The sequence below is a fragment of the Pipistrellus kuhlii genome, unplaced genomic scaffold (genome assembly GCF_014108245.1).
Source record: "Pipistrellus kuhlii isolate mPipKuh1 unplaced genomic scaffold, mPipKuh1.p scaffold_m20_p_145, whole genome shotgun sequence".
Classification (NCBI taxonomy): Eukaryota; Metazoa; Chordata; class Mammalia; order Chiroptera; family Vespertilionidae; genus Pipistrellus; species Pipistrellus kuhlii.
Genome location: NW_023425455.1, coordinates 62,874 through 90,829, shown reverse-complemented (window position 1 = coordinate 90,829; position 27,956 = coordinate 62,874). Strand labels below are relative to the sequence as shown.

At 61.3% G+C, this 27,956-nt stretch overlaps 1 protein-coding gene across 5 annotated transcripts in view; it reads right to left on the bottom strand.

Moving 5' to 3' along the window:
* Positions 1-27,956, bottom strand: part of SHANK1 (SH3 and multiple ankyrin repeat domains 1) — a 54,340-nt gene that overhangs the window by 9,690 nt on the left and 16,694 nt on the right. For 3 of the 5 annotated variants that reach the window (XM_045581623.1, XM_045581622.1, XM_036437620.2), the window contains exons 9-22: positions 27,794-27,871; positions 27,187-27,253; positions 26,687-27,017; positions 25,098-25,288; positions 19,827-19,940; positions 19,570-19,645; positions 19,150-19,176; positions 10,985-11,067; positions 10,664-10,788; positions 9,715-9,850; positions 9,401-9,481; positions 8,764-8,787; positions 8,480-8,551; positions 7,722-7,840 (exon numbers count right to left, since the gene is read on the bottom strand). In XM_045581623.1, coding sequence (XP_045437579.1) covers positions 7,722-7,840; positions 8,480-8,551; positions 8,764-8,787; positions 9,401-9,481; positions 9,715-9,850; positions 10,664-10,788; positions 10,985-11,067; positions 19,150-19,176; positions 19,570-19,645; positions 19,827-19,940; positions 25,098-25,288; positions 26,687-27,017; positions 27,187-27,253; positions 27,794-27,871 — 1,524 coding nt within the window. The remainder of the gene's footprint in view (positions 1-7,721; positions 7,841-8,479; positions 8,552-8,763; positions 8,788-9,400; positions 9,482-9,714; positions 9,851-10,663; positions 10,789-10,984; positions 11,068-19,149; positions 19,177-19,569; positions 19,646-19,826; positions 19,941-25,097; positions 25,289-26,686; positions 27,018-27,186; positions 27,254-27,793; positions 27,872-27,956) is intronic. The other 2 variants (XM_036437621.2, XM_036437622.2) reach the window with 2 other exon arrangements.

The window sequence follows — 27,956 nt, the reverse complement described above, 5'->3', positions numbered from 1 at the left end:
GCCGGAAGGGGGCGAGGCCTGCATAGAGGGGCGGGGCCTGCAGGAGGTGGAACGGAATTCTTGTGGACAGAAAGGTTTCTGAGTCCAGGCAATGGAGAGAAAGAAAGGAAAAGGGAGATTTTTTTTTTTTTTTTTTTTTTTTGGTCAACCCTGTGTGCTCTGTTTCCCCGGCATCCCACACTAATCCGGGTCCTTTTCTCCATTCCTGCAGCCACCACCCAGGTCCAAGTCCCCAGCAGCCTGAGGGCGGCAGTACCCTCTTCCCTTGTCCCACTCTACCCCCCAAACCCTCTGGCCTGCTTCCCACAAAGGGCCTGAGGGCTCTTTCTGTTGTCGTTAATCCTCACTGAGGATATTTTTCTATTGATTTTTAGGGAAAGTGGAAGAGAGAGGGAAAGACAGAGAGAAACATGGATGTGAGAGAAACACATCGATTGGTTGCCTCTGTCTGGGCCTGGAAGGAGCCTGCAACCAAGGTACAAGCCCTTGCCCCAGTGGAACCTGGGACCCTTCTGTCTGCAGGCCGATGCTCTACCCACTGAGCCACACCAACTAGGGCAGAGGGATCTTTTCAAAAAGTAATTCAGGCCCAGCTGATTCAGTGGTTGAGCATCGACCTATGAACCAGGAGGTGATGATGGTTGTGGACTCGGTCCCCAGCATGGGGCGTGCAGGAGGCAGCCGACCAATGATCCCCTTTCATCGATGTTTCTCTCTCCCTCTCTGAAATTAATTTTTTTTAAAAAAAGTATTTAAAAAAGTAACTCAGGTCATGCTATTGCCCTGTTTAAAACCCTATAGTCACACCTCCCCACCTCGGGGAGAAGGGGGTCTGAATTCCCAGCCGAACCAGATCCCCTTGGCCGGATGCCCTGCCCATCCCCAGCGGCTGCGTTACGTGCTTTCGGCTCTGAAGAATCGCCCTCCCCCACAGGGGGGACCTGCCCAAGTGGTTATGTGCCCCCACGTGTGGGAGCCACCTGCAGCCAGCGACTGACTGACACGGAGGTCCAAGGCAGGATCAACGCCCCAGGCAGGTCACACTCCAGAGCTGTGTGTGCGCGTGTATGTGTGTGTGTGTGTGGGGGGGGTGTCAGGTCTGCCATCCCCTGAAGCCCATTCCCCCCCTCCCCCACTTAGTTGGCATAAGAATCCCCACATCAGGCTTGGACTATAGGGGACCCAGACTCAGATGCCCCGTTTGAATATTCATCATGGTATTAACACAGTCATAAAATACAGATTTTTTTTAACTTTTTTTTTTTTTTTTTTTTTTTTTTAGAAGGTAGGGACTCAGAAGGCAAAATTGCTAAAGGCCCATGAAAGTCACGGAGAAGCCCAGCGGTGTGGCTCAGTGGTTGAGGGTTGACCTATCAACCACAGTGCAATTCCCATCAGGAAACATGCCCGAGTTTCAGGCTCAAACCCCACTGGGGGTGGGGGGTGTGTGCAGGAGGCAGCCAATTGGTGATTCTCTGCAATCATTGATGTTTCTATCTCTCTCTCTCCCCCTCTCTTTTCCTCTCTAAAATCAATTAAAAATATATATATATATTTTAAATGTCATGGATAACTGCCCGGCCAGCGTGACTCAGTGGTTGAGTGCTGACCTTTGAACCAGGAGCTCAGGGTTCAATTCCCAGTCAGGGCATGTGCCCAGATTGTGGGCTTGATCCCCAGTGAGGGGCATGTAGGAGGCAGCCAATCAATGATTATCTCTCATCATTGATGTTTCTATTTCCTCTCCCTCTCCCTTCCTCTCTGAAATTAAAAAATAAAAATAAAAAGGGTAATGGGTAATTTCTGGAGGATAGTGACTTTGTTATTCTGGTTCCATGGTGGGTCCCCAGGCCCTACACAGGGCTGATACTCTACAGCTCAGGTCAAATGGACAAGTGACTAAGAAAGACCCAACATCCGGCACTGTTGTTTGTAAGTTCCACAACTCCCTTCTCCCCCACAAGAGGTAAATTTCCTAAGGGATGCTTGGCTGGTTCACTCCTACACCCCCAGGGTCCAGCAGCAGATTTAGCACATAGTAGGTGCTCAAGAAATGTTTGTAGCCCTAGCCAGTGTGGCTCAGTGAATAGAGTATCCGCCTGTGGACTGAAGGGTCCCAGATTTGATTCTATCCAGGGGCACATGCCTGGCTTGTGGGCTTGATCCCCAGTAGGGGGTGTGCAGGAGGCAGCTGATTGATGTTTCTAACTCTCCCTCTGCCTTCCTCTCTGGAAAAAAAATCAATAAAATATATTTAAAAATATATATATTTGTAGAATGAAGGACTGAATGGAAGTGACACACGCTCACAAGGTAGGGGGTAGCCTGAAGGCCAGACGCCAGTTCTGTGCCCCTAAAGGGGTGCCTTTTGACTGGTCTCCCCAATTCTCATCTCCTCTGAGCAGGGTTCTCAGCTGCCAACTCTTCTGGCCTTGGCTGCATATTTTCCTCAGACATCCTCCTGAAGCCTTTCTCCTAAGCTTCCGCCGAACATCCTGTCCTGCAGCTCAGAATGCTCTGTGTGGCACCAGGGAGCCGAACCCCGCAAAGGAGGAGAGTGTGGGGTGGTGATGGGTGTGTGTGTGTGAGAGAGAGATGGAGGGGGGGGAGATGGAGAGAGAGAGATAGGTGAAGAGAGAGAGAGAGAGATGGAGAGAGAGAGAGAGAGAGAGAGAGAGAGAGAGAGAGAGAGAGAGAGAGAGAGGGAGAGATGGAGAGAGAGAGAGGGAGAGAGAGAGAGAGAGGAAGTGAAGGGGGCCATTTCTGGGCAAGCCACTTTGCCGGCTGTTTTACGTGTTAAGTCCTCACTGAATCCTCAACGCTGTGTCTTAGGGTTGGTTACACCCATTCTGATGGCCATGAAAGAGGCTATGGGTCAAGGAGATGGTCATGTCCTAGGCCAGTGGCCAACAAACTCATTAGTCACCAGAGCCAAATATCGACAGGACAACGACTGAAATGTCTTTTGAGAGCCACGTTTTTGAAACGTAAACTATATAGGCAGGTACATTGTTATTAACATAATTAGGGTTCTCCTTAGCTGGCCTTTGCTAAAAACTCAAGGGGCCAAAGAGCCGCATGTGACTCACGAGCCGCAGTTTGCTGACCACTGACCTAGGCCAGCCAGTATGTAAGGAGGAGGTGACAGGGCCGTTGTGGAGAACAGAGGGGAGTGACTAGAAAATGCTGAGGTTAAAAAGTAAGAGGGAAGGCGGATACAAGGAGCAAAGGAAGGGATGTGGCTGTCAGAAGGGACGCAGGGACAGGAGCAGGCTGGAGAGGACGTGCGTGGGGGACGGGCAAGGGGATGGCTGTGAGGCGGGGAGGAAGGTGCGAGAAGCATCCTGCATGAGGTGGGCCTGGGAAGGATGGGAGCCGGCGGGACGGCGACAGGGGGTTGGGGGGGGGGTGCAGAGAGATAGAAGAGGAGCCACAGTGACAGAGGAACAGAGCCCCTAACTGAAGAGGGTGCAGAATAAAGAGAGAGGCATCCGATCTGCAAACTGACCGAGGACATGTCGAATTGGAAGGGAGGGATCAAATAATGGTCATGAGGAGGCAGAGGAGCCATAACAGCCTCTGAGGAGGCGCACTGCCTGCTGGACAGGCGGACTGACTCCAGGTGGGACAGGCTGACCTCCATCAGCAAACCAACAACCAGGCAGCACCCTCTCCCGCGCGTGTGGAGGGGACAGCCAATCGGGATGCGCCTGGTGAACGTGACGTCACCGGCTGCCGGGCAGACTCCTCCCCAGCCAGTGGTCCAGAGGCCCAGCCTCCTCCTGTGCCCCCTCGCGGGTGGCCTGTGGGTCTGGTGCCTCGGGGACAGAGTCTGTGCCCCAGTGCTGAACACACAGGGGCTGGAGGCTGAGGATGGGCTAGGAAACTCGCGCTGTGGAGACCGCCCCTGGGAGGGGTCCGGGGAGCGAGATTGGAGGGGGAGGCAGATGGAGAGACAGATAAGACAGAGAGATGGGAGAGAAGAGAGAGATGGGGGAGACAGGGACAGAGACTCAGTTCCAGAGAAGGGAGACACAGAGATTGAGAGGCAGGAGAGGAATTGTGACAGCGATGGGAAGGAAAAGCCACCCGTGAGAGCAGGAGAGAAAGTCAGTGCTGAGAGGCCCTAGAATGGAGAGGGCTGGAGCGGTCCCAGGGGAGACTGAGGCAGAGAATGCAACCGAGAGGGTGTGATACAAATGATTATTGGGCCCTGACTGGTTTGGCTCAGTAGATAGAGCGTCCGCCTGCGGACTGAAGGGTCTCAGGTTTGATTCCGGTCAAGGGTATGTATCTTGTTGCGGGCCCATCCCCAGTAAGGGGTGTGCAGGAGGCAGCTGATCAACGTTTCTCTCTCTCTCATCAATGTTTCTAACTCTCTATCTCTCTCCCTTTCTCTCTGTAAAAAAAAAAAAAAATCAATAAAATATATTTAAAAACAAAACAAAACAAAAAACAAAAACAAAAAACGATTAGAGGACCCAGCTGGCAGGGCTCAGTGGTTGAGTGTTGACCTATGAACCAGGAGGTCACAGTTCGATTCCCATGCCCAGGGTTGGGCTCAATCCCCGGGGGGGTCATGCAGGAGGCAGCCGGTTGATGATTGTCTCTCATCGTTGACGTTTCTCTCTCTCCCTCCCTCTCTAAGATCAATAAAAATGTATTTTAAAAAATGATCAGAGGGGCCTAGCTGGTTTGGCTCAGTGGATAGAGCATCAGCCTGCAGACTGAAAGGTCCCTGGTTTAATTCCAGTCAAGGACATGTACAAAGACAATCATTGATCCGCTGCCTCCTGCACACCCCCCATTGGGATTGGAGCCCGCAACCCAGGCACGTGTCCTTGACCGGAATCGAACCTGGGACCCTTCAGCCCGCAGGCCGATGCTCTATCCACCAAGCCAAACCGGCTAGGGCTCTCTGAAATCAATTTAAAGAAAAAAATATATATATAAAGAGGCCACACTAGCCACCTGTCCCCTCTGGTCCCGAGCAGAGGGCTCCACGTGGGAGAGTGAGGAGGAGACAGAAGCCGGAACAAACGGGAGACGGACACACAGAGGACAAGACCACAGGCCAGGAGAGGGGCCGGAGAGGAGACCTGAAACATCGGGGCTCACGGTGAGGACGGTCGGGAGGCCGGTGAGAAGGGAGGGAGAGCCGCCATGTGAGAGGGAGGGCCCAGGGACAGGCTGGAGGGAGAGAGGAAAAGGGGAGGTCTGGTGGGAAAAACGACCACTGGCCTCTGGGACCAGGAGGGGAGGGAGGCCCCAAGGAAGACCTCGTGGCGGGGGAGGGGGGGCAGGGGGGGTGGGCAGCGGGTGTTACTACTGGCAGGTGTTTGGCCCTACCTGGGGGTGTCTTTGGTGCTCAGACGGTGAACTCCTGGGGCCCAGGGTTTCGTCTCTCCTGCAACCACGGTTCATGGCGCAGGGTGGGGGTGGCCCCCTGGCTGCCTGGCGCTCCATGAGTCGCCCAGTGAACACCCTGGCCTGGTATTGGAGGCTTGGCACTGAGCCTGATGGGCTACCGTGGGGCCTCTGGGGTGCACAAGTCACGGTGGGGTCCCCAGATTGTTGGTTTTTTAAGCAATATATATTTTTATTGATTTTTTACAGAGAGGAAGGGAGAGAGATAGAGAGCCAGAAACGTCGATGAGGGAGAAACATCGACCAGCCGCCTCCTGCACATCCCCCACTGGGGATGTGCCCGCAGCCAACGTACATGCCCTTGACCGGAATCGAACCCGGGACCTTTCAGTCCGCAGACCGACGCTCTATCCACTGAGCCGAACCGGCTTGGGCTGTTTTTTGTTTTTTGAATATATTTTTATTGATTTTTTACAGAGAGGAAGAGAGAGGGATTGAGAGCTAGAGAGATCGATGAGAGAGAAAACATCGACCAGCTGCCTCCTGCACACCCCCTACCGGGGATGTGCCTGCAACCAACGTACATGGCCTTGACCGGAATTGAACCTGGGACCCTTCAGTCTGCAGACCGATGCTCTATCCACTGAGCCAAACTGGCTTCAGCGTGCACTGGGTTCTTGTATAAGTACCAGAGCCTCTAGAATGGGCCATCAAACCCTTAGCAGGGGACTATGGACAGACTTCAGGGGGTCTAGGCACTTGGACGGGAGAAAACACTACATCTTTATTTTTAACTTTTATTTTTTCATTATCCTCCAATTAAAATGCTCAGCGGTTGAGCATTGAACCAGGAACCAAGAGGTCACTGGTTCAATTCCCAGTCAGGGCACAGGCCCTGGTTGTGGGCTTGATCCCCAGAAGGGGGTGTGCAGCAGGAAGCCAAGCAATCATGTTCCTCTCTCACCCCGCTCCCTCCCTCTCTCTCTCTCTGAAAAATCAATAAAAACGTATTTTTTTAAAAACGCAACATTTCCTCAGTTAGAAATGCAGGCCAGGAACCATGCAAGACCTGTGACTATACCCCCAACAGAAATCAGGGCTATCACCAAACCCCATTGCCATGACTACGACGTCTCAAAACGGTGCTTTATGCTCCTCTGTCTTTGAGGTTGGAGTGTAAGGTTCGCTACCAGATCTTGCTGGCTAACGTTGCAAAAAAAAAAAAAAAAAAAAAAAAAAAAAAAAGGCACTGATAGGACTAGATCATAAATTTGCTATTTCAAAGTATTTTGGTAAGTGCATTTCGGTGTCACTGGCTTCTTTTGGTACCTTATGTATGTGACCGTATGCTTTTGCTAATCCTTTCCAGCGGATATTTTTTTTCCATTGACTTTTAGAGGGAGTGGAAGGGAGGGGGGAAGACAGAGAGACACTGATGTGAGAGACATGCATCGATGGGTTGCCTCCCACACATGACCTGACCAGGGCCAGTGATCGAGCCCTTGACCGGAATCAAACCTGCGACCCTTCAGTTCAAGGACGAGCCCTCTAACCACTGAGCAAACCGGCCAGGGCTCACCATGCCTTGACAAGCATCATTCACAGCATTACCTTAAAGGGGTCCATGCCCCCCGCTACCTCCCCAGAAGCCGAAGGACCTAGTTTCAAAGTAAATGGCCTCTGGGCCACCAGGTGGTGGGTATGGCCTGTGAGAAGAGGGGTTCCTGGGACCCTACAGTCTGCAGGCCGACACTCTATCCACTGAGCCAAACCGGTTTTGGCAATAAAATATATATATATATTTAAAAATCGGGCTCCCTCTCTGAGCCCCCCATGTCCCTCCCCTCTGTAAACGGGCTACCGCGCCCTCACAGGATGCTCCTAAGGATTGCATGACGTAACCCGTGTAAAATATAGTGTCCCCCCTACAACCCACACGGCTCCAGCCAGCCTCCCTCGCAGGGAAAAGCGGGCAGGGCCAAGACAGAGATCCTAATGAATGTTTCAGCAGCCACCACTTGTGGAGCACCCTAGTGCATGCTGGGCCTGGGCCAAGGATCTCCATCATTCCTGCTTCTCTTCCTGGGACCTTCTGGGTGGGGCGGAGATGGGCAGGAGGGAGCAAGCAGGAGGAGCAGGAGTGGAGAGTGGCGGAGAGAGGGGACCAGGGGCGGATCTGGGGGAGACGAGGAGGAAGAGGATGGGCAGAGGGGAAAGGAGGCCCCAGAGGGCGGGTGGGAGGAGTGGAGGACCCCGGGAAGCGTTTGCAAGGACAGGGATGGTGGCTCCAGGCTGGCGTGTGCGCCTGTCAGATGCCTTCCCCCGAGACCCCGGTCCCCCCGCCCCGCGCCTACCTCGGTGGCGAAGAAGCCTTTGGGCCGGTGCTTGCCCAGGGAGGCCAGGCCCCCGGGCCCCGGGCTCTCGCTGGCGCTGATGGTCTGCTGAGCCGCCGCCAGGATTTCGTCCAGTTTGTCTGGGGGAGGGAGAGAGGGGTGGGACACGGCGAAACGGGGGTGCTTGGGCCCCGAGCAGCCTGGAGTCCACCTAGTGTCTGGTGAGAACCAGGAAAGGGCCCCTATCTCCACGGGGGGTGGGGGGATTGGGGGGGGGGGAGAAGAGGGGGGCAGCCCCATTGGAGACACAATCTCCGGTCATGGGAAGAAGCGAGAGCGCAGCCGAAACCGGTTTGGCTCAGTCGGTCTGCGGACTGAAAGGTCCCGGGTTCGATTGCGGACAAGGGCATGTCCATTGGTTGCGGGCACATCCCCAGTGGGGGGTGTGCAGGAGGCAGCTGGTCGATGTTTCTCTCTCATTGATGTTTCTAGCTCTCTATCCCTCTTCCTTCCTCTCTGTAAAAAAACAACAACAAAACAATAAAATGTATTTTAAAAAAAAAAAGAAGAAGAAGAAGAAGCAGCGAGGGTGCCATCGTGGGAGATGGCAGCTTAGACTTGAAACGGGGGCAAAGCTGGGTGTGAGGACAGTCAGTGGGCGGTGAGGGTCAAAGTGGACCCAGGGCTGCAGGGGGCACGGGATGGGCACGGGATGGGGGAGCAGGATGGGAGTCAGGGGGGCCCCTGGGCAGCCGGGGGGCGCAGGGTGGGCCGCTTACTGAGCGCCATCTGGTACACGGTCCGCTTCTTCTCCATGCTGGGCAGGGGCGCCGCCGGCTGCTGCTGGTACTCTGTGGGCAAAGGAGGCGGCTGTGGCCCAGGGCGCCCGGGGCGGGGCGGGGCGGAGCGCTCGGCCGGTGGGCGTGGCCCGGGTGGTGGGCGTGGCCACCGGTGGGGCGTGGCCCCGCGGCTGCGCACGCGCGGTTGGGGGGCAGTGAGGGGCCGGGGGCGGGGCGGGGAGGGTCGGGATGGGGGCCCGCCCGCCAGTCCTGTGCCCACTCACCACTCTTCTTCTTCCAGGGGGAGACTAGCCCGGGGGAGAGGCAGCAGAGGAGCCAAGAGTTAGGACGTCAGGGGGAGGCGAGGGGCCCCCTGTCTGGATGGCCCGCCTCCCCCCTGGCCCCCGGGGGGCGGGGCTGTCAGCTGCCTGGCCCGCCCCCTGTCGGTGGAAATGGGACTCGCAGGTCCACGCCGCCTGCCTGGAGGGTGGGGGCGGGGCAGCTGGTGGCAGGTGGTGGGGCAGATGGAGAGGGGCCAGGGGGCAGGAGACGGGGCTCGCAGCTGCAGCGTGGGACACACAGACCCGGAATGGGGTGGGAGGGAGAGAGAGAGACCCCGACAAAGAGACAAATGCAAGAGGACAGAGAAAGTCGACTCTCAGACGCCCCTTTCCCAGCGACACACACACGCACAGGCCGCAGCGAGCCCGGCCTGTGGACGTGCACGTGGACGTGGACGGGGAGGACAGGAGGAGGACGAGGAGCCCTGGCCCGTGGACGTGGACGTGGACGTGGACGTGGACGGGGGGGACAGGAGGAGGACGAGGAGCCCTGGTCACTAACGACACTAACAGACTCGAGGACGCCCGCCCCCTCGGCCCCTCGCCCTCACACTGGGCCCTGGCAGCCCCGCAGGCTCACCCATCTCCTCCAGCTCTGAGGTCATGGACTTGGAACGCAGGGAGATGGCTGGGGGCGGGAGCCGCTTAGCCTGCTGGGGTGCTGGAAAGGGGACGGTCGGTCGGTCGGTCGGTCGGGGTCAGGCCTCAGCAGCGTGGTGGGGGGGAAGCCCCGGGACACACCCCTCCCCCCACAGCCACCACCGCAGCGCGCCCCCGGAGCTCAGAGAGCCGCCACCGGCAGCGACGAAAGCTCCTGCCTCAGTTTCTCCCCAGGAGGGCCGTGGCCCGGAAGGGCGGCTGAGAGGCGGCCGGCGGCCGGTGGGGCGGGCTCACCTTTCTTGTGGGCGGCCTCCTCCATGTCCGGGTGCCGGGTCACCATCACCACCTTCACCATCAGCGTGTTGCCGCCCTGGCGGATCATGTTCACCACCTGGCGGTGGCCCACCTTCACCACGTTCTGCCCGTTCACCTGCGGCACCGGGAGGTGAGGGAGGGGTGCTTCCCGTCCCCGGGTCCTCTCCTCCCTCCCTCGGACCCTTCCCACCGCCCTCTGTCCTGGCGAGCCCCCCCCCCCCCCCCCCGTTCCTGTAACTCTCCTGGCCTTGGGGCTGTGGGAGGGACTGACCCCACTCCATTCACTCCCCTCTCTTCCTCTTTGTCCGCTCACATTGAGAGAGAGAGAGAGAGAGAGAGAGAGAGAGAGAGAGAGAGAGAAAGAGAGAGAGAGAGAGATGAGAGAAGAGGATGTGCCCATGTGGGGGACAGCCCAGAGAGAGAGAGAGAGAATGAGAGAGAGGATGTGCCCATATGGGGTACAGAGAGAGAGAGAGAGAGAGAGAGAGAGAGAGAGAGAGAGAGAGAGAGAGAGAATGAGAGAGAGGATGTGCCCATATGGGGTACAGAGAGAGAGAGAGAGAGAGAGAGAGAGAGAGAGGATGAGAGAGAGAGAGAGAGAGAGAGAGAGAGAGAGAGAGAGAGAGAGAATGAGAGAGAGGATGTGCCCATATGGGGGACAGAGAGAGAAAGAGAGAGGATGAGAGAGAGGACGTGCCCACATGGGGGACAGCCCTGCCACCATTTGAGACACTTCGGAAAGGCCATTCGGAGTAAATCCGTGCGGAAAGCGGGGGCTGGGGAGCCTGGTGCCAAAGCAGAACCTGCACCCGGGCAGCCAGGTCACGGCGAGGAGCCCGAGGGGCCCTGAGGGTTGTCCCGGGCCCTGGGCCGGGCGGGGTGTCTGTGGCGGGCGCGCCGGGGGCGGGGGGCCGGGGGCGGGACCCACCTCGATGAGGAAGTCGCCCATGCGCAGTCCCGCGCGCCATGCCACGCCGCCCTCGTCCACCGACTCCAGGTACTGCAGGGCCGGGAAGGCCGGGGTGGGGGTGAACTCCTCGATGGGGGTCTGCGCTGCAGAGGGGAGGAGCCGGCGGGGTCGGAGGGGAGGGGTGGGGGTGGAGAGGCCGAGCAGGGGATGGGCTCAGACCCAAGTCACTGGAGGAGGCTTTGCCGTGGCGGCACCCTGGGGTTGGGGTGGTGGGCGGGCCGGGGTCCCTCCCCCTGGCCATCCCCCAGCCCCTCCCTCCCGCCCCCTCCCGGCACTCACCCTTGGCCCCCCGGAGCACGAACCCAAACCCCTCGCTGTCCTTCTTCTGCAGCAGGACCGTCTTCTCCTTGATGATGTAATCGCTGGCCGGGAGGGCGGCAGGGGCGGGGGCGGGGGCGGGGTGGGTGGAAAAGGGATCATGAGACCGGGAGCCGGGCCCCACCGGCGACCCGGTGGCCCAGGCCCCTGCTCCGGGACCATTCATCCCAGCGAGGCCCTCCCTCACCCACTGGGAGCGGCCGCGTCTGCTCCTGCTCCCGGCTGCGCTGCCGTGCCTCCCCCGTGAGCCCGGGCGCCTGCTCTCCCACTCACTCTTTCCTCATTCATCGGTCCGCGCCCATCCACCCATCCATTCAGCACGCGGCTCCCGAGCTCAGCAGCAGGCCCCCCCAGACAGCCTGGCTCCAGGCCCTGCTCGCCACTTCCTGTCTGTGACCTTGAGCCCAGACATGCACCGTGTGGGTCTCAGTTTCCTCATCTTTTTAAAAAACTATATATATTTTATTGATTTTTTTACAGAGAGGAAGGGAGAGGGATAGAGAGTTAGAAACATCGATGAAAGAGAGACATCAACCAGCTGCCTCCTGCACACCCCCTACTAGGGACGTGCCTGCAACGAATGTCCATGCCCTTGACCGGAATCGAACCTGGGACCCTTGAAGTCCACAGGCCGACGCTCTATCCACTGAGCCAAACCGGTTTTGGCTTCTCATCTTTTTAAAAATATATATATATCTTATTGACTTCAGAGAGGAAGGAAGAGAGAGACAAAAACATCCATGATGAGAGAGAATCATGGACCGGCTGCCTCCTGCACGCCCCACATTGGGGATGGAGCCCGCAACCCCGGCATATGCCCTTGACCAGGAATCGAACCGTGACCTCCTGGTTATGGGTTGATGCTCAACCACTGAGTCACACTGGCCGGGCATCTGTGACAGCGGGCTCTACCTGCCATGATGCTGCAGCAACCAAGTACCTATAGTGTTCAGTACGGTGCCCAGCGCACCAACACGCTCAGTAGAATGCTTTCCTCGTCTCCGGTCAAGTTTTTAAGTCAAGAGGACATGTCTACTTTGATGATGCCTCTCTCAACTCCTTGACTACATATACAGTGGCCAGATTATTATGATCTCTGTATGCATAATAATCTGGCCACTCCGTGTCTATCCTATATAATAAAAGGCTAATATGCAAATTGTCCCCTCGACCAGGATTTCGACCAGCAGACAGGCCGGCCACCCGCCATCTCCCCTTCCCCTAGCCAGGCTGGCTGGACACTATCCATGCATGAATTCATGCATTGGGCCTCAAATAAATAAATAAATAAATAAATATTTAAATAAATAAACAAACACACACACACACATACACACACACACACACACACACTGAATGGCCAGATGACTATGCGCTCAGAGATCATCATAACCTGGCCACTTGGTGTGTATGTGTGTGTGTATATATATATATATATATATATATATATATATATATATATGCTATAGCAACACCTCCCCAGGTCCCCAGTGCTTATTCGGCACTGTCCAATATGGTGGCTGCTAGATAGCGGCACGTGGCTATTTATATGCAAATTAATTAAAAGTCCAATGGAACCATTCAGTCCCCCAGTCTCACTCGCTGCATTTCAGCGTGAGGCCGGTGGCCACCACGCTGGCCGTCGCAGAGGCAGGCCATGCCGTGGCCACGGAAAGTTCCGGTGGACAGCGGGACTCCTCTGTTCCCCGGTGTGCCTCAAGTGTACCTCCTGCGCCCAGCCGGTGGGTCCTGGCAAAACGCAAATGCCATCCCCCGTGGAGGTGGGGGTGGGCCTCAGCACAGCCCCGAAGGCCTGCTCGCACGTGTAGGTAATGCTCACGTACCCAGGACACTCAAAAAACATTCCCTGTATCTTAGCGCCCGCCCGCCCGCCCGGGCCAGCTCAAACCCGGCCTCAAACCTCGCCGTCCCGCGTGCACCTCCACATCGCACACCCGTTCGGTTCCAGGCACCCCGGGGTGCAGCAGGCACAGCCAGACACCCCGGCTCCCACCCCATCCGGGAACCCCAAGGCAAGCAGAACGCACCCCGGCATCCGGCACTGCTGTGTGGGGACCTCCCCTCAACCCCGCCCCGGCGCACACACAGACCCCCCAACATCTCCCTGTGATCTCCACCGGCCCCAGCACGTGCTAATAATAGTGAGCGCTCACCAATTACCTGCCCACACAGAGCGGCGGAGCAGCCCTCCCTGAATACAACGGCGTATTTCAGTCACAGCCCGCACCTCCCAGGACGCTCCGCTCATGACGCCCCCTCACTTCGATCTCAGTGCACGCCCCCCCCCCCCAACACCTCCCAGCATGCACCAGGAATACCTCACGTGCTCCTCCTGTGTTTTGATACCCCCCCCCCCCCCCCAGCCGCACGAGCACCCCTGTACATTCTCAGGATCCCCAAAGGCTTCCACCGTCAAATCCCGACGTGTGTACCCTGGCGACAGTGTGCTTTGCGCCTGCAGGGGCATGCCAGCCCTGCCTCCACCCACCCTGCCCCGCATGGTAACCCGTGAGCTCACACCGGGGGTGTTACAGGTAGACTCACCCCAGTCACCGCCCTCGCTCAAGTTCACAGGGTCCAGCACCCGTGCCCACATCACACCCATCGCGCCTTCCTGATCCCAGATTCGGCCCTTTATCAGCCATCTTTGCTGCTGGAGGTGGGGAGGAGGAGTGGCTTGGAGGGACAGATAGGAGGGGAGAGAGGCCAAACAGCGAGTGGACAGGGCCGACAGGAACTGGTGGAGGCCAGAGCTGCCTGCTCCTCACCACGCATGCACCCTGACGCCCTTGTCCCCACCGCACCCCCTGGCACCCCCTCTTCTGAGCCCTGCTGCCCTGGCGACCCCCACATCCCTTCCAGGTCTCCAGCCCCCCACCCCCACCCCCAGGGGCCAGTGGTGCCCTCCGGCTCTCCTTTATTTCTCACTTACAGCCACAAACCCCTACCTTCTTCCCCAAGTCCTCTCCCTGCCCTGGGAACCTCTGATCCACCCCCTGGTTATCCTGACCCTCCCTCCACACCCCAGCCTCCCCCACACACCCCAGCCTCCCATTTACTGCAGGAAACCAAGCCCCATGGCCAGCGCCCGCCAAGGAGCAGTCCTTGCTGTGTGCCAGGCGGTGCCCGTAGCTGTCTCCACAGCCAGGCCCCAAGGTGGTGCGAGGGCTGGCGGTCGGGAAACAGGGGCTCCGAGAGGGTAAGCAATGGGCTCGAGGTCAGAGTGGATGACCTTCTCCAACCACCCTCCAGGGAGACGCCCGGGGGACAGACAGCGGTACCGCAGCCTCCGCTCTCTCCGCAGCACCCGGACACCCCAAGCCACACGCACCTGCCCCCCACCTGCTCCACGTGCCCCTCCGGGGGCTGCATGTCCCCCCAGGCTAGGCCAACAGCACAACAACGGGCGACAGTTACACCCAGCGGCTCCCGAAGGCCAGACCGTGTTCCAAGCACTTCCTGCTGATTTATTCATTCAGTCCTCACAGCACCCCCGGGGGGAGAGGGGTGGGCCGTGACTGTTCCCATTTTACAGATGAGGCACGTTGAGGCACAGAGAAATCGCTTGCTCCAAAACCACAGCAGCTAGAAGAGCATCAAAGCCAGGACTTAACCCCCCCAGCAGGCAATCCATATACCCCAGTCACGTCCAAACACCCCCAGGTCATCGCCACACCCCTTCTGTCCCCCCCCATGCATCCCCGTCACACACATGCTCCTCTCTCCTCCCCACCCCTGTGACTCTCGCACCCCGTCCCCGCTCTTCGTGGGGCCTCCCTCACCCCACCGCGATCTCCTTGAGCTCCCCACTGCCCTCCTGCCCCGTGGGGCTTCCTGAGACTGTGTACCCCCTCCTCACGCCTGTGCATCCCCCGTCTCTGCAGCTTGGTCCCTGCTCCTCCTTGTCATCTGACAGCTCCCCTCCACCTGAACCCCCCACCATCAGCCCTCCTCACACCGGGGGCCGCCCCTTCGCCTCTCCCCATGACCTCCCAAAGACGGTACGCCCCACGCCCCCTTTCCCAAGTGTCCTCAGATTCCTATGACCTCTCCCTCCCCCCCTTCTCCCCCTTCTCCCCCTCCCTTGCCCTCAGCCTGCCCACGTCCTCCTGCACCGCTGCATGAACCCCACTGTGTCCCCTACAGCACCCTCAGTCCCTCTCATACTCCCTGGTCCCTCCTCCCCCCGCCCCCCCCCACCATTATCTGAGAGCGCCTCTTGCTCCTCCACTCACTCCATCACACACCTCTCCCCGCCGCTGCCTGCGCCTCCTGCTCCTCGCAGCTGCATTTCATTTGCATCTCCTGCTCCCTCTGTCTACGCAGCCTCCACCCCACCCCCACCCCCCTCCCCGTCCCGCGTTCCCTCCTCACCCCATTGCTCCGCACCCTCCGCGCGGCGCCCCCCACGCTCCGGCTCCGGCGTCCCGTTCCCCCACTTCCCTGTGCCCCGTCGTTCCGCCCTGACACCCTCCCGCCCGGCCCCGCGGGCCCCACCCCCTGCTCCAGGCTCGCTACCCACGCAGCACCCCATTCATGATCCGTGCTGCTGACTACCTGCCGGCAGGCACACACACAATTCTCCTTTCCCCCGCCCCCCCCCCCCCCGCCGGCCATCCCGCGGCCACCCCGGGGGCTCGGAGCTCCGCAGCGGCCGGCTCTTGTTCCCCGGATCCCACACGCGGAGACTGCAGCAGCGTCCACTCCCCCCGCCCCCACCCGGAGGTCCCTCTCGCACTCAGGAGCCCACAGCCTTCTGGCCCTCGGCCCCTCCCCGTGTACCCATCTCCGCGGGCACCTCCGGGGCGGGCGCGGAGGTCCCCGTGCTGGGAGGCGGCCCCCCTCCTGGCCGGGAAGGGGTACACACAGCAGATGCAGCTCCCCGTGCAGAAGCTCAGCCATGGCCGCACACACGTGCCCCTCACAGCACAGCCCCCTGGGGGCAGGGAGGAGGGGTGCAGAGACACAGAGACACAGGGGGGGCAGGCCTGGCACAGGAGGGTGGGTGTGGGGAAAGAGCCGCAGTGCCTGGGACACACACACACACACACACACACACACACACACACACGCAGTCCCCAGGCAGCCTCTCTCGGCCGCTCCAAGTCACACCGAGACAGACAGACACCGTCAAACAGGGACTCACAGATGGACACAGCTGGGGGGTGGGCTGGGAGCCCACCGTCTCCCGTCCTACTCTCTCTCTCCCTCCCTCCCTCTCCCTCACACACAGCTGCAGGCCGTCACACACACGCATGCACACTGACACACGCACAGTCGCACAGTGACACGCAGCGGAAAAAGCGGAGGGGAGAGCAGGCCGCCGGGCGAGATGCGTGTGTGATTGGGGGGCGAGGGGGGTGGTGGCTGTGAATGGAAGAGAGACGGGGTATGAATGGGGGGGACTTGCCCACTCCGGGAAGGGGTGTAGGGGGAAAGGGGATCAGAGGCGCAGGGGCCTGGGGTACAGGCGCCTCGGGGAGAGCCACTGTGGCTCCCCAAGAGGAGGACTCCAAGGAGTGGGGGCGCTGACGGAGAGGGGGGGAGACAGAAAGGGCAAATGAGCCCCAAACCCCAAAGTGGGGCCCGTTTGGAGGGCCGATCTGGGGGGGGAGATCTTGGGGAGAGAGATTGAGGGGGACCAGGAAGGGCCTGTGAGGGGGTAGTGGGGGGAGGGGGGCCGTGCGCGGCCCAGGAAAAGGATGAGAGGATGGAGAAGGGTTTACGTTCGGAGAAGGTTGGGGGGGCGGCGGGGGAGGAGGGGGCGGCCTGGGGGAGGCAGAGGGAGGAGGCAGAGGCGGGGAAGGGTCCCAGGGCGCCGGGCCCCGCCGCCCAGCCCGGCCCGGAGCGCTCGTACCTGTAGATGTACCAGACGCTGCGCCGCCGGGGCCCCAGGGCCGGCCAGCTGGAGGAGAGCGCGGGGGGCGGCTGCGGGAGGGAGCCCCCGCCGGGGCCGGCCCCGAGCCCCCCGCCGCCGCCGCCGCCGAGCGCAGACAAAGCCATCGCGGCCGCCGCGGCCCTGGCCCGGCTCCGGGTCCGGGTCCCGGCCGCCCCCGCCGCCGCCGCCGCCGCCGAGTCCCCGTCCCCGCTCGGCCGAACCCCCGTGTCCGGGCCCCCAGGCCCCGCCTCATGCTGACCCGCGCCGGGAGGGGGAGGGGGAGGGGGCGCGCACCCCCCCGCGGCGGGGAGGGCAGGGCCGGGGGCTCACATGCCGGGCGCGGGGCGCGGGGCGCGGGGCGGGCGGCCGCGGAGCGCAGGGGCCGCGGGCGCCGGCGGAGCTTCAGCACCGCGGACAGCTCCCGCTCCGCGGCGGCGGCCGAGGCTTAACCCCTTGGCGTCCTGCGCCCGCGGCGGCGGCGGAGGGGGCCGGGCCGGGCCGGGCCGGGGGGCGGGGGCCGGGAGGGGAGCGCGGGGCCCCCTTGGCGGGAGGAGGGGGAGGGGCGAGGCGCGGGGGGGAGGGGAGGGAGGCACTTCCGGTCTGGGGGGGCCCCCCCCTTCACCCCCTCTCCCTCCGGAGCCCTCCCGCGCGCAGGTGCAGAGCGAGGGAGAGCGGGAGAGGGACACACAACACAGCGCGCGCACAAGATGCCTGGAGACCGCGCGCCCCTGCACCCGAGCCCGCTCCGCAGGGCAGGGACCCCACGGGGAGAGAGACAACCCCTCACCCCACCACAGGCGGACAGACAGAGGCACCCCAATGCAATCTGGAAGGGGCCGGGAAGGGAAGGTGAGGACGTTCAGACCGGGCCCCAAAGCAGAGAGAGAGAGAGACAAGCCTCCCCCAAAGAGCCCCAGGCGGAGGGGCGTACCCACACTTCACCTCCCGGTGGACACAAGGGAGAGGAGAGAGGGCGCACAGGCCCCAGGCCGGGGGAGGGGGGCGGACCCCCAGCTCCTGCGGGGTGCAAGGCGCACACACAGAACAGGACAGGGTCGGGCAGGGCAGGGCAGGAGAAGGCAGGCAGGAGGCTCGGACACACCACACACACACAACACATTCCAGGGGCACAGGGCGTGGAGGAGGAGGGGAGGGGAAGCACCCACAGGACAGCCGAGGGCCAGGGGGACCCACCCCCATCTGGCCACGCAGAGCAAGTGGCCCCCGACACCAAGGCCAAGGAGAGGCCCAGGGCGACACTGACGGGAGACAAGAAGCAGAGGCTGATGGGAGGAGGCTGGGGTGGGGAGGACCTCCATACTCACCCGGTGCCCAGAGCGGAGAGACGGGCCAGGCGAAGACGCACAACCATGGTCCAGCGCCTCTGACACTTGGGGCGCAGGGTGGCAACCCAGCCCCCCCCCCTCTCCCCACCTCGTCCTTCCTCCTCCTCCTCCTCCTCCCCACCCCACCCCATCCCCACTGGCAGGACACAGACACGGAGGTTTGGACACATTTAATGGAAGGATGCTACAAACAAGGAGACCCTTCCCTGATTGGGGTTGGGGGTTGGGGGTTGGGGGCGGGGGGAGGGACAAGAGCGGGTGTCATCTTGGATGCCCAATGAGGACCACCCCTCCCGTACAGCCTGGCCCTTCGGGAAGCCCAAGTCCCAGAGTCCCGTCCCCCACCCCCGGGCCCTCCCCCCCAGCACCCAAGGCCCTGAACTGCAGTCAGTCAGGCGGATGCAAAGACATGCGCACGGTCACAGGGGCTGCGAATCGGCCTGCACAGTGACATGCACGGAGGGGGACGGACGTGTGCCGAGACCCGCCTGCCCACACGCCGCGGGCAGACACGCTGCCATCCCGAGAAACACTCGCCCTCGTCCTCAGACGTGTAGGCTCGGGGGAAGCAGACGTGCAGAGCCAGCTGCACCGCTAGCCGTAAGGGGCGGCCCCGGAACGCGCCCCTGTCCGCGGGCCAGGCCCTCCGCCCGGGCTATACATCCGCCCCCCCCCCAAGTCACACATGCGTGTGGACACGTGCCATGCACACCCACAGAGACACACGGGCAAGGACGCACGCGGGGAGACCGTTCAGGGGCGCTCGGAACCAGTGCTGGTCGTGCATACGCGCGCACACACGTCCACACGCCCCCAGGCACCCCTTCCTTCCCATGCCTGACCCCCCCCATCCCGCCCCTCCTCCCCACCTCCCCTCTCACCTCCCTGGGCCAATCCCATCCATCAAGCTTCAGAAGCAAGCCAGCCAGCAGCCAGGGAGGGGAAAGGTGTCAGAGCGCCCCCTGCCCGGCCCCACCCGCCTGGCCCGGCCCCGCCCACACCCCAGGCCAGGCAGGGGAGCATGCGGTTCCATAGCACGTGACCACACAGAGACAGGGCACGTGAAGGAGCCTGGGGCCCGCAGTCAGCCATACACACGGGATCCGGGACCCCCAGGCAGCGCCCCCCACCCCACCCCACCCCACCCCGCCAGGCCCACCCCGTTGGTGGTTGGCTACCCCAGGGCTGAGCATGTTCAGCAGCTGCTGAGCCAGGCAGGCTGGGGACCGGGCTGTGTGGTCAGAAGCCAGCTCTGCCTTGCCCACCCGCAGAGGGCGCTGTGAGGGTGCAGGAACATTTACCTTGGGGCGTCGAAGCTGTCGTAGGAGCCCACCGTGTAATGCCGGAACAGCCTCTTCGCCTTGTCGCTGCGGCTTTCTGCGGGGGGGACAAGGGGTGACCTTGGCCCTCACTCGCTATGATACCACGAGCCCACCCCTGAGGCTCCTGGCCCCAGCCTCCTCCCTCCCCCAACACCCTCCCCGCCGGGAAAGGAGGGGAGGGAAGGACTGGGCGAGCAGCCGGGGTAAATCGGCGGCAGCCCCAGCTCCCCTCGTACCTTGCTTTCCCTCCTGGGAGCGGTTTGCCACCTCCTCCAGGCAGTCGGAGGGGAACCAGCCGACGCGACCTTTGACCTGGCCTTCCCAGAAGCCTCCTTCCCCGATGCTCAGCACTGGGTGGGGAGCAGGAACAGAGAAGCTTTCCTCGGCGTCCACGGAGCCCCGGCCCCAGCTCACAGATGCACAACCCTCCCACCATTCAGGCCCACAATTCCCTCCCCTGGGAGCTCGGCTGGTTAGAGCTCGGCGGTGTCCTGATACATCAAGGCTATGGGTTCGATCCCTGGTCAGGGCACATGCGATAATCAACCAATGATATATCCGTAAGTGGAACAACAAATCTCTCTCTCTCTCTCTCTCTCTCTCTCTCTCTCTCTCTCTCTCTCTCTCTCCCTTCCTCTCTCCAAAACCAATAAACAAAAATTGAAGTGTCCGAGGAAGGGCTGAGGGAAGCATGCCTAGCCTTCGGGACCGGATGGGGATGCCCAAAGGCCCCGGGCGAAGAGGGCGTGTCTCATGCCACCCCCCCCCCCCCCCAGGTAGGGAGACGTCCACGAGTGGCCCTCATCTCCCCTGGGAACCGGTCGCAGCTCAGCTGTTCTGTCATTTCCCCAAGACCCGTGGTCTTCAAACTGTGGTTCGCGAGCCACATGCAGCTCTTTGGCCCCTTGAGTGTGGCTCTTCCACAAAACACCACGGCCTGGGCGAGTCTATGTGGAAGAAGTCGCGTTAGAAGAAGTTTATGTTTAAAACATGTGGCTCTCCAAAGAAATTTCAGTCGCGCCTTAGCCGGTTTGGCTCAGTGGATAGAGTGTTGGCCTGCAGACTGAAAGGTCCCAGGTTCGATTCAGGCCAAGGACACATGCCCAGGTTGCTGGCTCAACCCCCAGTAGGGGGCAGCAGATCAGTGATTCTCTCATTGATGTTTTTATCTTTCTCTCCCTCTCCCTTCCTCTCTGAAATATATATATATTTATTTATATTTATATTTATATTTATATTTATATTTATATTTATTTATATTTATATAAATTTTTCAATCGTTGTCCTGTTGCTATTTGGCTCTGTGCACTCATGAGTTTGCCGACCACTGGCCTAAACCACATGTGTCAAACACAAGGTCCGCGGGCCAAATCTGTCCCGCCAGGCCTTGCAATGTGGCCCGCACCTCGCTGTCATCACTGCACTCCGCTGCGTTTCCAATCACAATGACAGTTTATGACTGTTCAGTAAACCATTCGGCCCGCGATTTAGGCTGGATTTTAGATTTTGGCCCCTTCTCTGATTGAGTTCGACACCCCTAGACTAAACCCTCCCAGGCAGCCCCATCCCTGCCCCTCCTGCCCCGCCACCTCCCACAGTCTCCTTGCCACTTCATCTTGTGTCATCTGCTCCCAGACACTCCCCTCTGCCTCTCTTTGCTTCCCCCACTCCAGAGGGAGCAGGGATGAGAGTCCCCTTTACTTCTCTCTACGGCACAGGCCTGGAGGGCCCTTCCTGCCGGCCCTCCCTCCGAAGCCCCCGGCACACGGTTAGCAACAGCCTGGGACACGCCCGGGGGGCCGTGCGGGGCACTGGCGTTCAGCGCCGGACAGCGTGGACAGCGTGTGTGTATCCAGCTCTCCCTCAATAAAAATGTATTTTTTAAAAAAGAAGAAAAAGCCGAAACCGGTTTGGCTCAGTGGATAGAGCATCAGCCTGGGGACTGAAGGGTCCCGGGTTTGATTCCGGTCAAGGGCATGTACCTTAGTTGTGGACACTCCCCAGTAGGGGGTGTGCAAGAGGCAGCTGATCGATGATTCTCTCTCATCGATGTTTCTAACTCTCTATTTCTCTTTCTTCCTGTCTGTAAAAAATCAATAAAAATATATATTAAAAAAAAAAAAAAAAAAGCAGCAGCAGCAGCAGCTGTCGCTGTAGCAGAGAAGCCCCTCGCCCAGAGAAGGCGCCGGCCGTGGTAGGGTTTGATCCGGGCCGCCGCGCGATGGGGCTTTCCCCTGAGCGGGCCCCCTGCCCCGGGAGCAGCTGGGAAATGACACCGAGAGACGCTCAAGGTCGCGGCAGCACCGGGGACAGGGCGACCGGCGTCTGGGCTCTTGGCAGGCTCTGCCAGGCCTGTGGGCAGCCTTGGCGCCGGTCGTTGGCTCCCTGAGCTGAGGTTTATTTAGGGCCGGTTGTGAGTCAGGCCTCCGCGCGGACGCCAGGCGGAGCCGTGGGACACACGGGTGTGATTCCTGCCCTCACCCAGCTTCCACACGGGCGCCCGCTGGAGGCGGAAGTCTACGGGGGGGAGGGGGGAGCCGAGATTGGCACACACTGGGGGGAAAAGACAGGGTCTCCGGAGACAGGCAGAGGGCAGCATGTGCACTGGCAGGTCAAGGGGACCAGGAAGGATGAAGGACCCCGAGTGGCGGAGGCGGGGAGAGGGAGGGAAGGCTGTCCAGGCAGCTTGGTCTGGAGAAGGGTTCAGGGCCGTGGTCGGCAAACCACGTCTCGTGAGCCACATGCGGCTCTTTGGCCCCTTGAGTGTGGCTCTTCCACAAAATACCACGGCCTGGGCGAGTCTATGTTGAAGAAATGGCGTTAGAAGAAGTTTAAGTTTAGCTGAAACCGCTTTGGCTCAGTGGATAGAGCGTGGGCCTGCGGACTGAAAGGTCCCGGGTTCGATTCCGGTCAGGGGCATGTACCTTGGTTGCGGGCACATCCCCAGTAAGGGTGGTGCAAGAGGCAGCTGATTGATGATTCTCTCTCATTGATGTTTCTAACTCTCTATCCCTCTCTCTTCCTCTCTGTAAAAAAATCAATAAAATATATTAAATATATATATATATAGAAGAAGTTTAAGTTTAAAAAATGTGGCTCTCCAAAGAAATTTCAATCGTCGTCCTGTTGATGTTTGGCTCTGGTGACTAATGAGTTTGCCGACCATGGGGTTAGGGCATTCGAGGAATAATGGCAAGAAGGACGGGGTGGGTCCCTGGATCTTGGCGAAGAAGTGGCGTGAGATTGCGGGGGGAGGGGGGCAGGGTGGGCCTTGTAGGCCGGGCTCAGGACCCTGAGCACCGAGGGAGCCTGGCTACCTCATTGGGAGGAGGCAAGACACAGGGGCGTGGTGGCTGAGGGAATGCTCGGAGGCAGGGACGTGCCTTTTATTGAAAGGGAAGGATGTGAGCCACCGGGCCGGGCGTGCTCTGCCTGCTTGGTGGGCTGGAGCTTGGAGCTCAGAAAGACGCACGGAGGATACCGCCTGGGCCCTCTGCCTGGCCGCAAGGCCCCTCACCCCCGCCCCCAGCTTCCCCTTCTTCTTCCTCACCCCAAATCACAGTCCACACCCCTCCCACCCTCGAGAACACACATACTTCCTGTCTCTCTCTCTCCCTCCTCCCCACTCCCTGCACGCTGCCTGGCCCCCACCATTAGCTCTTGCATTCATTCATTCATTCATTCATTCATTCGTTCGTTCATTCATAAGGTGTGCATTGTGGCCTCTGGTGTGCTCCACACCTCACAAAGCCGGGCCCTTGCGACCCAGAGACCAACGCCCTGTGACCTCAGGCCGCGGGCAAACGGAGCACAAAACAGGTGCCATCGCACCCCCAGCCCGAGGCCCCGGTCCCAGGCCCACACACCCTCTCCCCCATGGAGGACCCGCCCGGCTTCCCCCGGTGGCCGGGGTCCCTCTCCTCTGAGTGCTGGGCGTGGAGGGGCCCCCGGTGACGCCGACGGCTGCACGTGGCACCTGGGAAGGCGATTCCCTTTGGCTTCCCCAGGGGGCCCATTTTACAGATGAGCAAACTGAGGCCCAGAGAAATCCTGTGCCTGAGGCCGCCCGGCTTGGAAGGGGTGGGGCCGGGATTTGAACCCCAGCAGCTGGGCCCTCAACCTCTATCCTCCTCAGCTCCTCGGCAGCCGGGAGCTGGACAGAGTCGCACCCCAAGCCCGAGTGAACCACACGCCTGCTGAGTCCCGTCTCCCAGCCCCGTGCTGCCCAAGGACAGTCACCAGCCCGTCCAGGCGGCCGTGGAGACGCCTGGCAACCTTTTCCAGAGGTCGGCAAACTCATTCATCCACAGAGCCAACTATCCACAGGACAATGATGGAAATTTCTTGTGAGAGCCACATTTTTTAAACTTGAACTTCTTCTAACATCCCTTCTTCAACCTAGACTCGTCCAGGCCGTGGTGTTTTGTGAAAGAGCCACACGCAAGGGGCCAAAGAGCCGCCTGTGGCTCGCCAGCCGCAGTGTGCCGGCCAGAGCCCTATATTCACAGTCCCTGTTTCGCCCTGGCTGGGTGGCTCAGGGGGTTGAACCTCCAGCCAGGGGTCATGTAGGAGGCAGCCGATCAATGCTTCTCCCTCTCACACAAAAATCAACAAAAAGAATGCCGAAGCCGCTTTGGCTCAGCGGATAGAGCGTCAGCCTGCAGACTGAAGGGTCCCAGGTTCGATTCCGATCAAGGGCATGTACCTTGGTTGTGGGCACATCCCTGGTGGGGAGGGGGTGTGTGTGCGGGAGGCATTTGGTTGATGTTTCTCATCCATGTTTCAACTCTCTATCCCTCTCCCTTCTTCTCTGTAAAAAATCAATAAAAAATTTTATATGTATTGGTTTTAAATATATTTTATTGATTTTTTACAGAGAGTTAGAAACATGGATGGGAGAGAAACATTGATCAGCTGCCTCCTGCACACCCCCTACTGGGGATGTGCTGCAACCAAGGTACATGCCCTTGACCAGAATTGAACCCGGGACCCTTCAGTCTGCAGGCCGACGCTCTAGCCACTGAGCCAAACCAGTTAGGGCAATAAAATATAGATATTTTTAAATTACCTTAAAAAAATGAAATCTAAACAAAACGAAACGAAACAGTCCCCGTTCAGGGAGCCCTGGGCCCGGACCCGGCTTCACACACCCCTCCCCCCATTTCAGCAGAGCCCCCGCCAGCGGGCACCGCCCGTTTCTCAGAGGGAAGACCTGGCAGAGGCCCGAGAGACTGGGGGGGGGGGCGGGCACAGCTGGGGACCCCTGACCGGGGGCTCCCCTGCCTGCGCCTCTGGTCCCCCAACTGCGGGACTCATCCTCCACCCCCTGCAGGGTCCGGAGCGCCTGAGGCTGCTCCTGTGCCCGGCGGGGTGCCAGGGCCGCAGCCTCCCGCCGGCATCGCCCGGGCCACACGCTGCGCTCCTCCAGGCACTGGGGGCGCCCCAGGGCCTTCCTCCGGGCGCACGGAACAGCCTAGGGCTGCGGGCCCGCGCCCGCGCCCGCTCACCTTTGATCTTCTCGCCCTTGCTCAGGGAGATCTCGCCCTCGGCCTGGGCCTGGTAGGACTTCACCGCCATGAAGGAGCGCCCGGGCACCGCCGAGTAGAGCTTCCGGCGCCGCCCGCGGCTGCCCAGCGAGCCCCCGGGGCCCGCGGAGCCCCCGGTGCCGCCGGCCGGCTCCCGGGGCGTCCCGCTGGAGCTGCGCGCAGAGGGCGGGAGAGGCAGGAGGACGTGGGGCGTCGGGTGGGGGCGGGGGTGTGAGTGGGTGTCCCGGCGCTGGGGTCTGGGAAAGGGGGGGAACTGGGGCTCCCTGCCGCCCCCCCCCCCCCAGGCCCTTCCCTCCTTCCTGGCTCCTGGCGCTGCCCCCTCCTCCAGGCCTGCAGGCCCCCCTGACCCCCGACACCCCCTCCCCCAATCGCTGCTCAGGAGTGAGGCCTCCTCAGGCTGGGGTCCAGGCCCCCCGCCCCGCATTCCCAGGCCCATGGTCTCCTCCATCCCATGCCCTCGGACCATGCAGGCCGGGACCCCTCTCCCTCCTCTGCCAGCCCCCCACCCCACCCCTGCCCTGAGTGGTCTCTCTGCTCCCCTCCGCCCCACTCCTCCTCCTCCCCACTCCTCTCCTCCTCCTCTCCGCTCCTCCTCCTCCTCTCCTCCTCCTCTCCACTCCTCCTCCTCCTCTCCTCCTCCTCCTCCTCCTCTCCCGCTCCTCCTCCCTCTCCCTCCTCCTCATCCCCTCCTCTCCGCTCCTCCTCCTCCTCTCCTCCTCCTCTCCACTCCTCCTCCTCCTCTCCACTCCTCTCCTCCTCCTCTCCACTCCTCCTCCTCCTCTCCTCCTCTTCACTCCTCCTCCTCCTCTCCATCTCCTCCTCTCCCTCCTCCTCTCCCTCCTCCTCCTCCTCTCCACTCCTCCTCCTCCTCCTCTCCACTCCTCCTCCTCCTCCTCCTCTCCTCCTCCTCCTCCTCCTCCTCTCCTCTCCCTCCTTCTCTCCTCCTCTCACTCCTCTCCTCCTCCTCTCCGCTCCTCCTCCTCCTCTCCACTCCTCCTCCTCCTCTCCTCTCCTCCTCCTCTCCACTCCTCCTCCTCCTCCTCTCCACTCCTCCTTCTCCTCCTCTCCACTCCTCCTTCTCCTCCTCCTCCCCACTCCTCTTCCTCCTTCTCCGCCCCACTCCTCCTCCTCCTTCCCCTCCTTCTCTTCCTTCTCCTTCCCCTCCTCCTCCTCCTCCTCCTCCACTAGCTTCCAGACTCAGACAGCTCCGCTGTCTGCCTTCTGTCCCCCTCTCCCTGCTCTCACCTCACCCCGCCTCTCTATCTGTTCTCAGGGGTTAGAAGCATTATTTCTTTTGGGGTCCCCCCCCCAGGCCCCTGGCGTGGAGCAGGCGCACTGGGGACCGGCTCATGCACCCTCCCCTCCGCCAGGGTGGGGAGGGAGGGGATTGAGGCCTGGGGGGACAGGAGGTTGATGGTGGGGGGTGGGGGTGGGGGGCTGGGGGGACAGAAGGCAAACAGCGGAGCTGGCCTGGGGCGGGGCGGCGGCTCTGGGGGGGGGGGATCCCTCCGGGGGGGGCTCTGTCCTGGGACGGGGCTGAGCCCTCCTACCTGGGCCGGCCACGGGGCTGCCGCTTGGCCTCCTCGGGGTGCCGCCCGCGGGACGGGGAGCGCGCCCGGGCGCCCCGGGGGCTGCTGGCGCTGCGGAGGGTCCCGGTGCTGAGCTTGGCGCCGGGGGCGGCGGGCTGGGCCTGGGCCTGGGCCGCGGGCGCGGGCGCGGGGGCCGCGGAGGACGAGGCGCCCGGGGCGGCGAACACCATCCAGTCGGGCAGGGCCATGCTGGTGTCGCTGTTGGCGCGCAGCAGCGCGGGCGGCACCGTCAGCCCCGCGCTCGGGGGCCCCCGCCGCCGGGCCGCGTACTTGGGGGACTCCTGGAAGGGCACTGAGAGGGCACAGGGTTGGGGGGCAGAGGGGAGGGGGACAGAGGCGGGAGGTGGTGAGAGAGGCACCAGGGGAGAAAGAGCGAGATGAGAGAGTGGGGGGTCCCGCCTCGCGCCCCCCAGCACCCCGCAGTGCCCCAGGCTCCCCGGGGCCCAGCCCCACCCACTCACCCACGTCCTGCTCCCGATGGTTTCGAATCAGCTCCCCCAGTTCAAAGTTCCCGGCGATCACCGCCACCTGGAGGGGGGCACAGAGAGGCGGGCAGGGGGGCCCGGGCACAGGGAGGGGACAGGAAGCAGTCAGGTCCCGGGCTGGCTGCTCCCTCTGCCCATCCCTCCCCCAAAACTGCCCTCCCTCCTCTCTCCCAGCTTGCCTAAGAGCCCCACCTCCCTACCCCTCTGCGTTCTTCACCCCCCCAAACCCCCCCACCCCGACCCCACAGCCCCGATCCCACAGCCCGACCCCACAGCCCGACCCCACAGCCCCGACCCCACAGCCCCGATCTCACAGCCCAGACCCCACAGCCCAGACCCCACAGCCCCGACCCCACAGCCCAGACCCCACAGCCCCGACCCCACAGCCCGACCCCACAGCCCCGACCCCACAGCCCGACCCCACAGCCCCGACCCCACAGCCCGACCCCACAGCCCCGACCCCACAGCCCCGACCCCACAGCCCGACCCCACAGCCCCGACCCCACATCCCCGATCCCACAGCCCCGACCCCACAGCCCGATCCCACAGCCCCGACCCCACAGCCCCGACCCCACAGCCGGACCTGGAAGGCCGTCTGTCCGTTGTTGTTCTTCACGTCCTTGCTGGCCCCTCGGTAGAGGAGGATCCTGGCACAGGACTCCTGAGGAGGGGGCGGGGGCACAGGGTGGGGGGGGGAGAGAAAGACAACGCAGGTCATGCGAGTGGGCACAGCCCTGCCCTAAAGA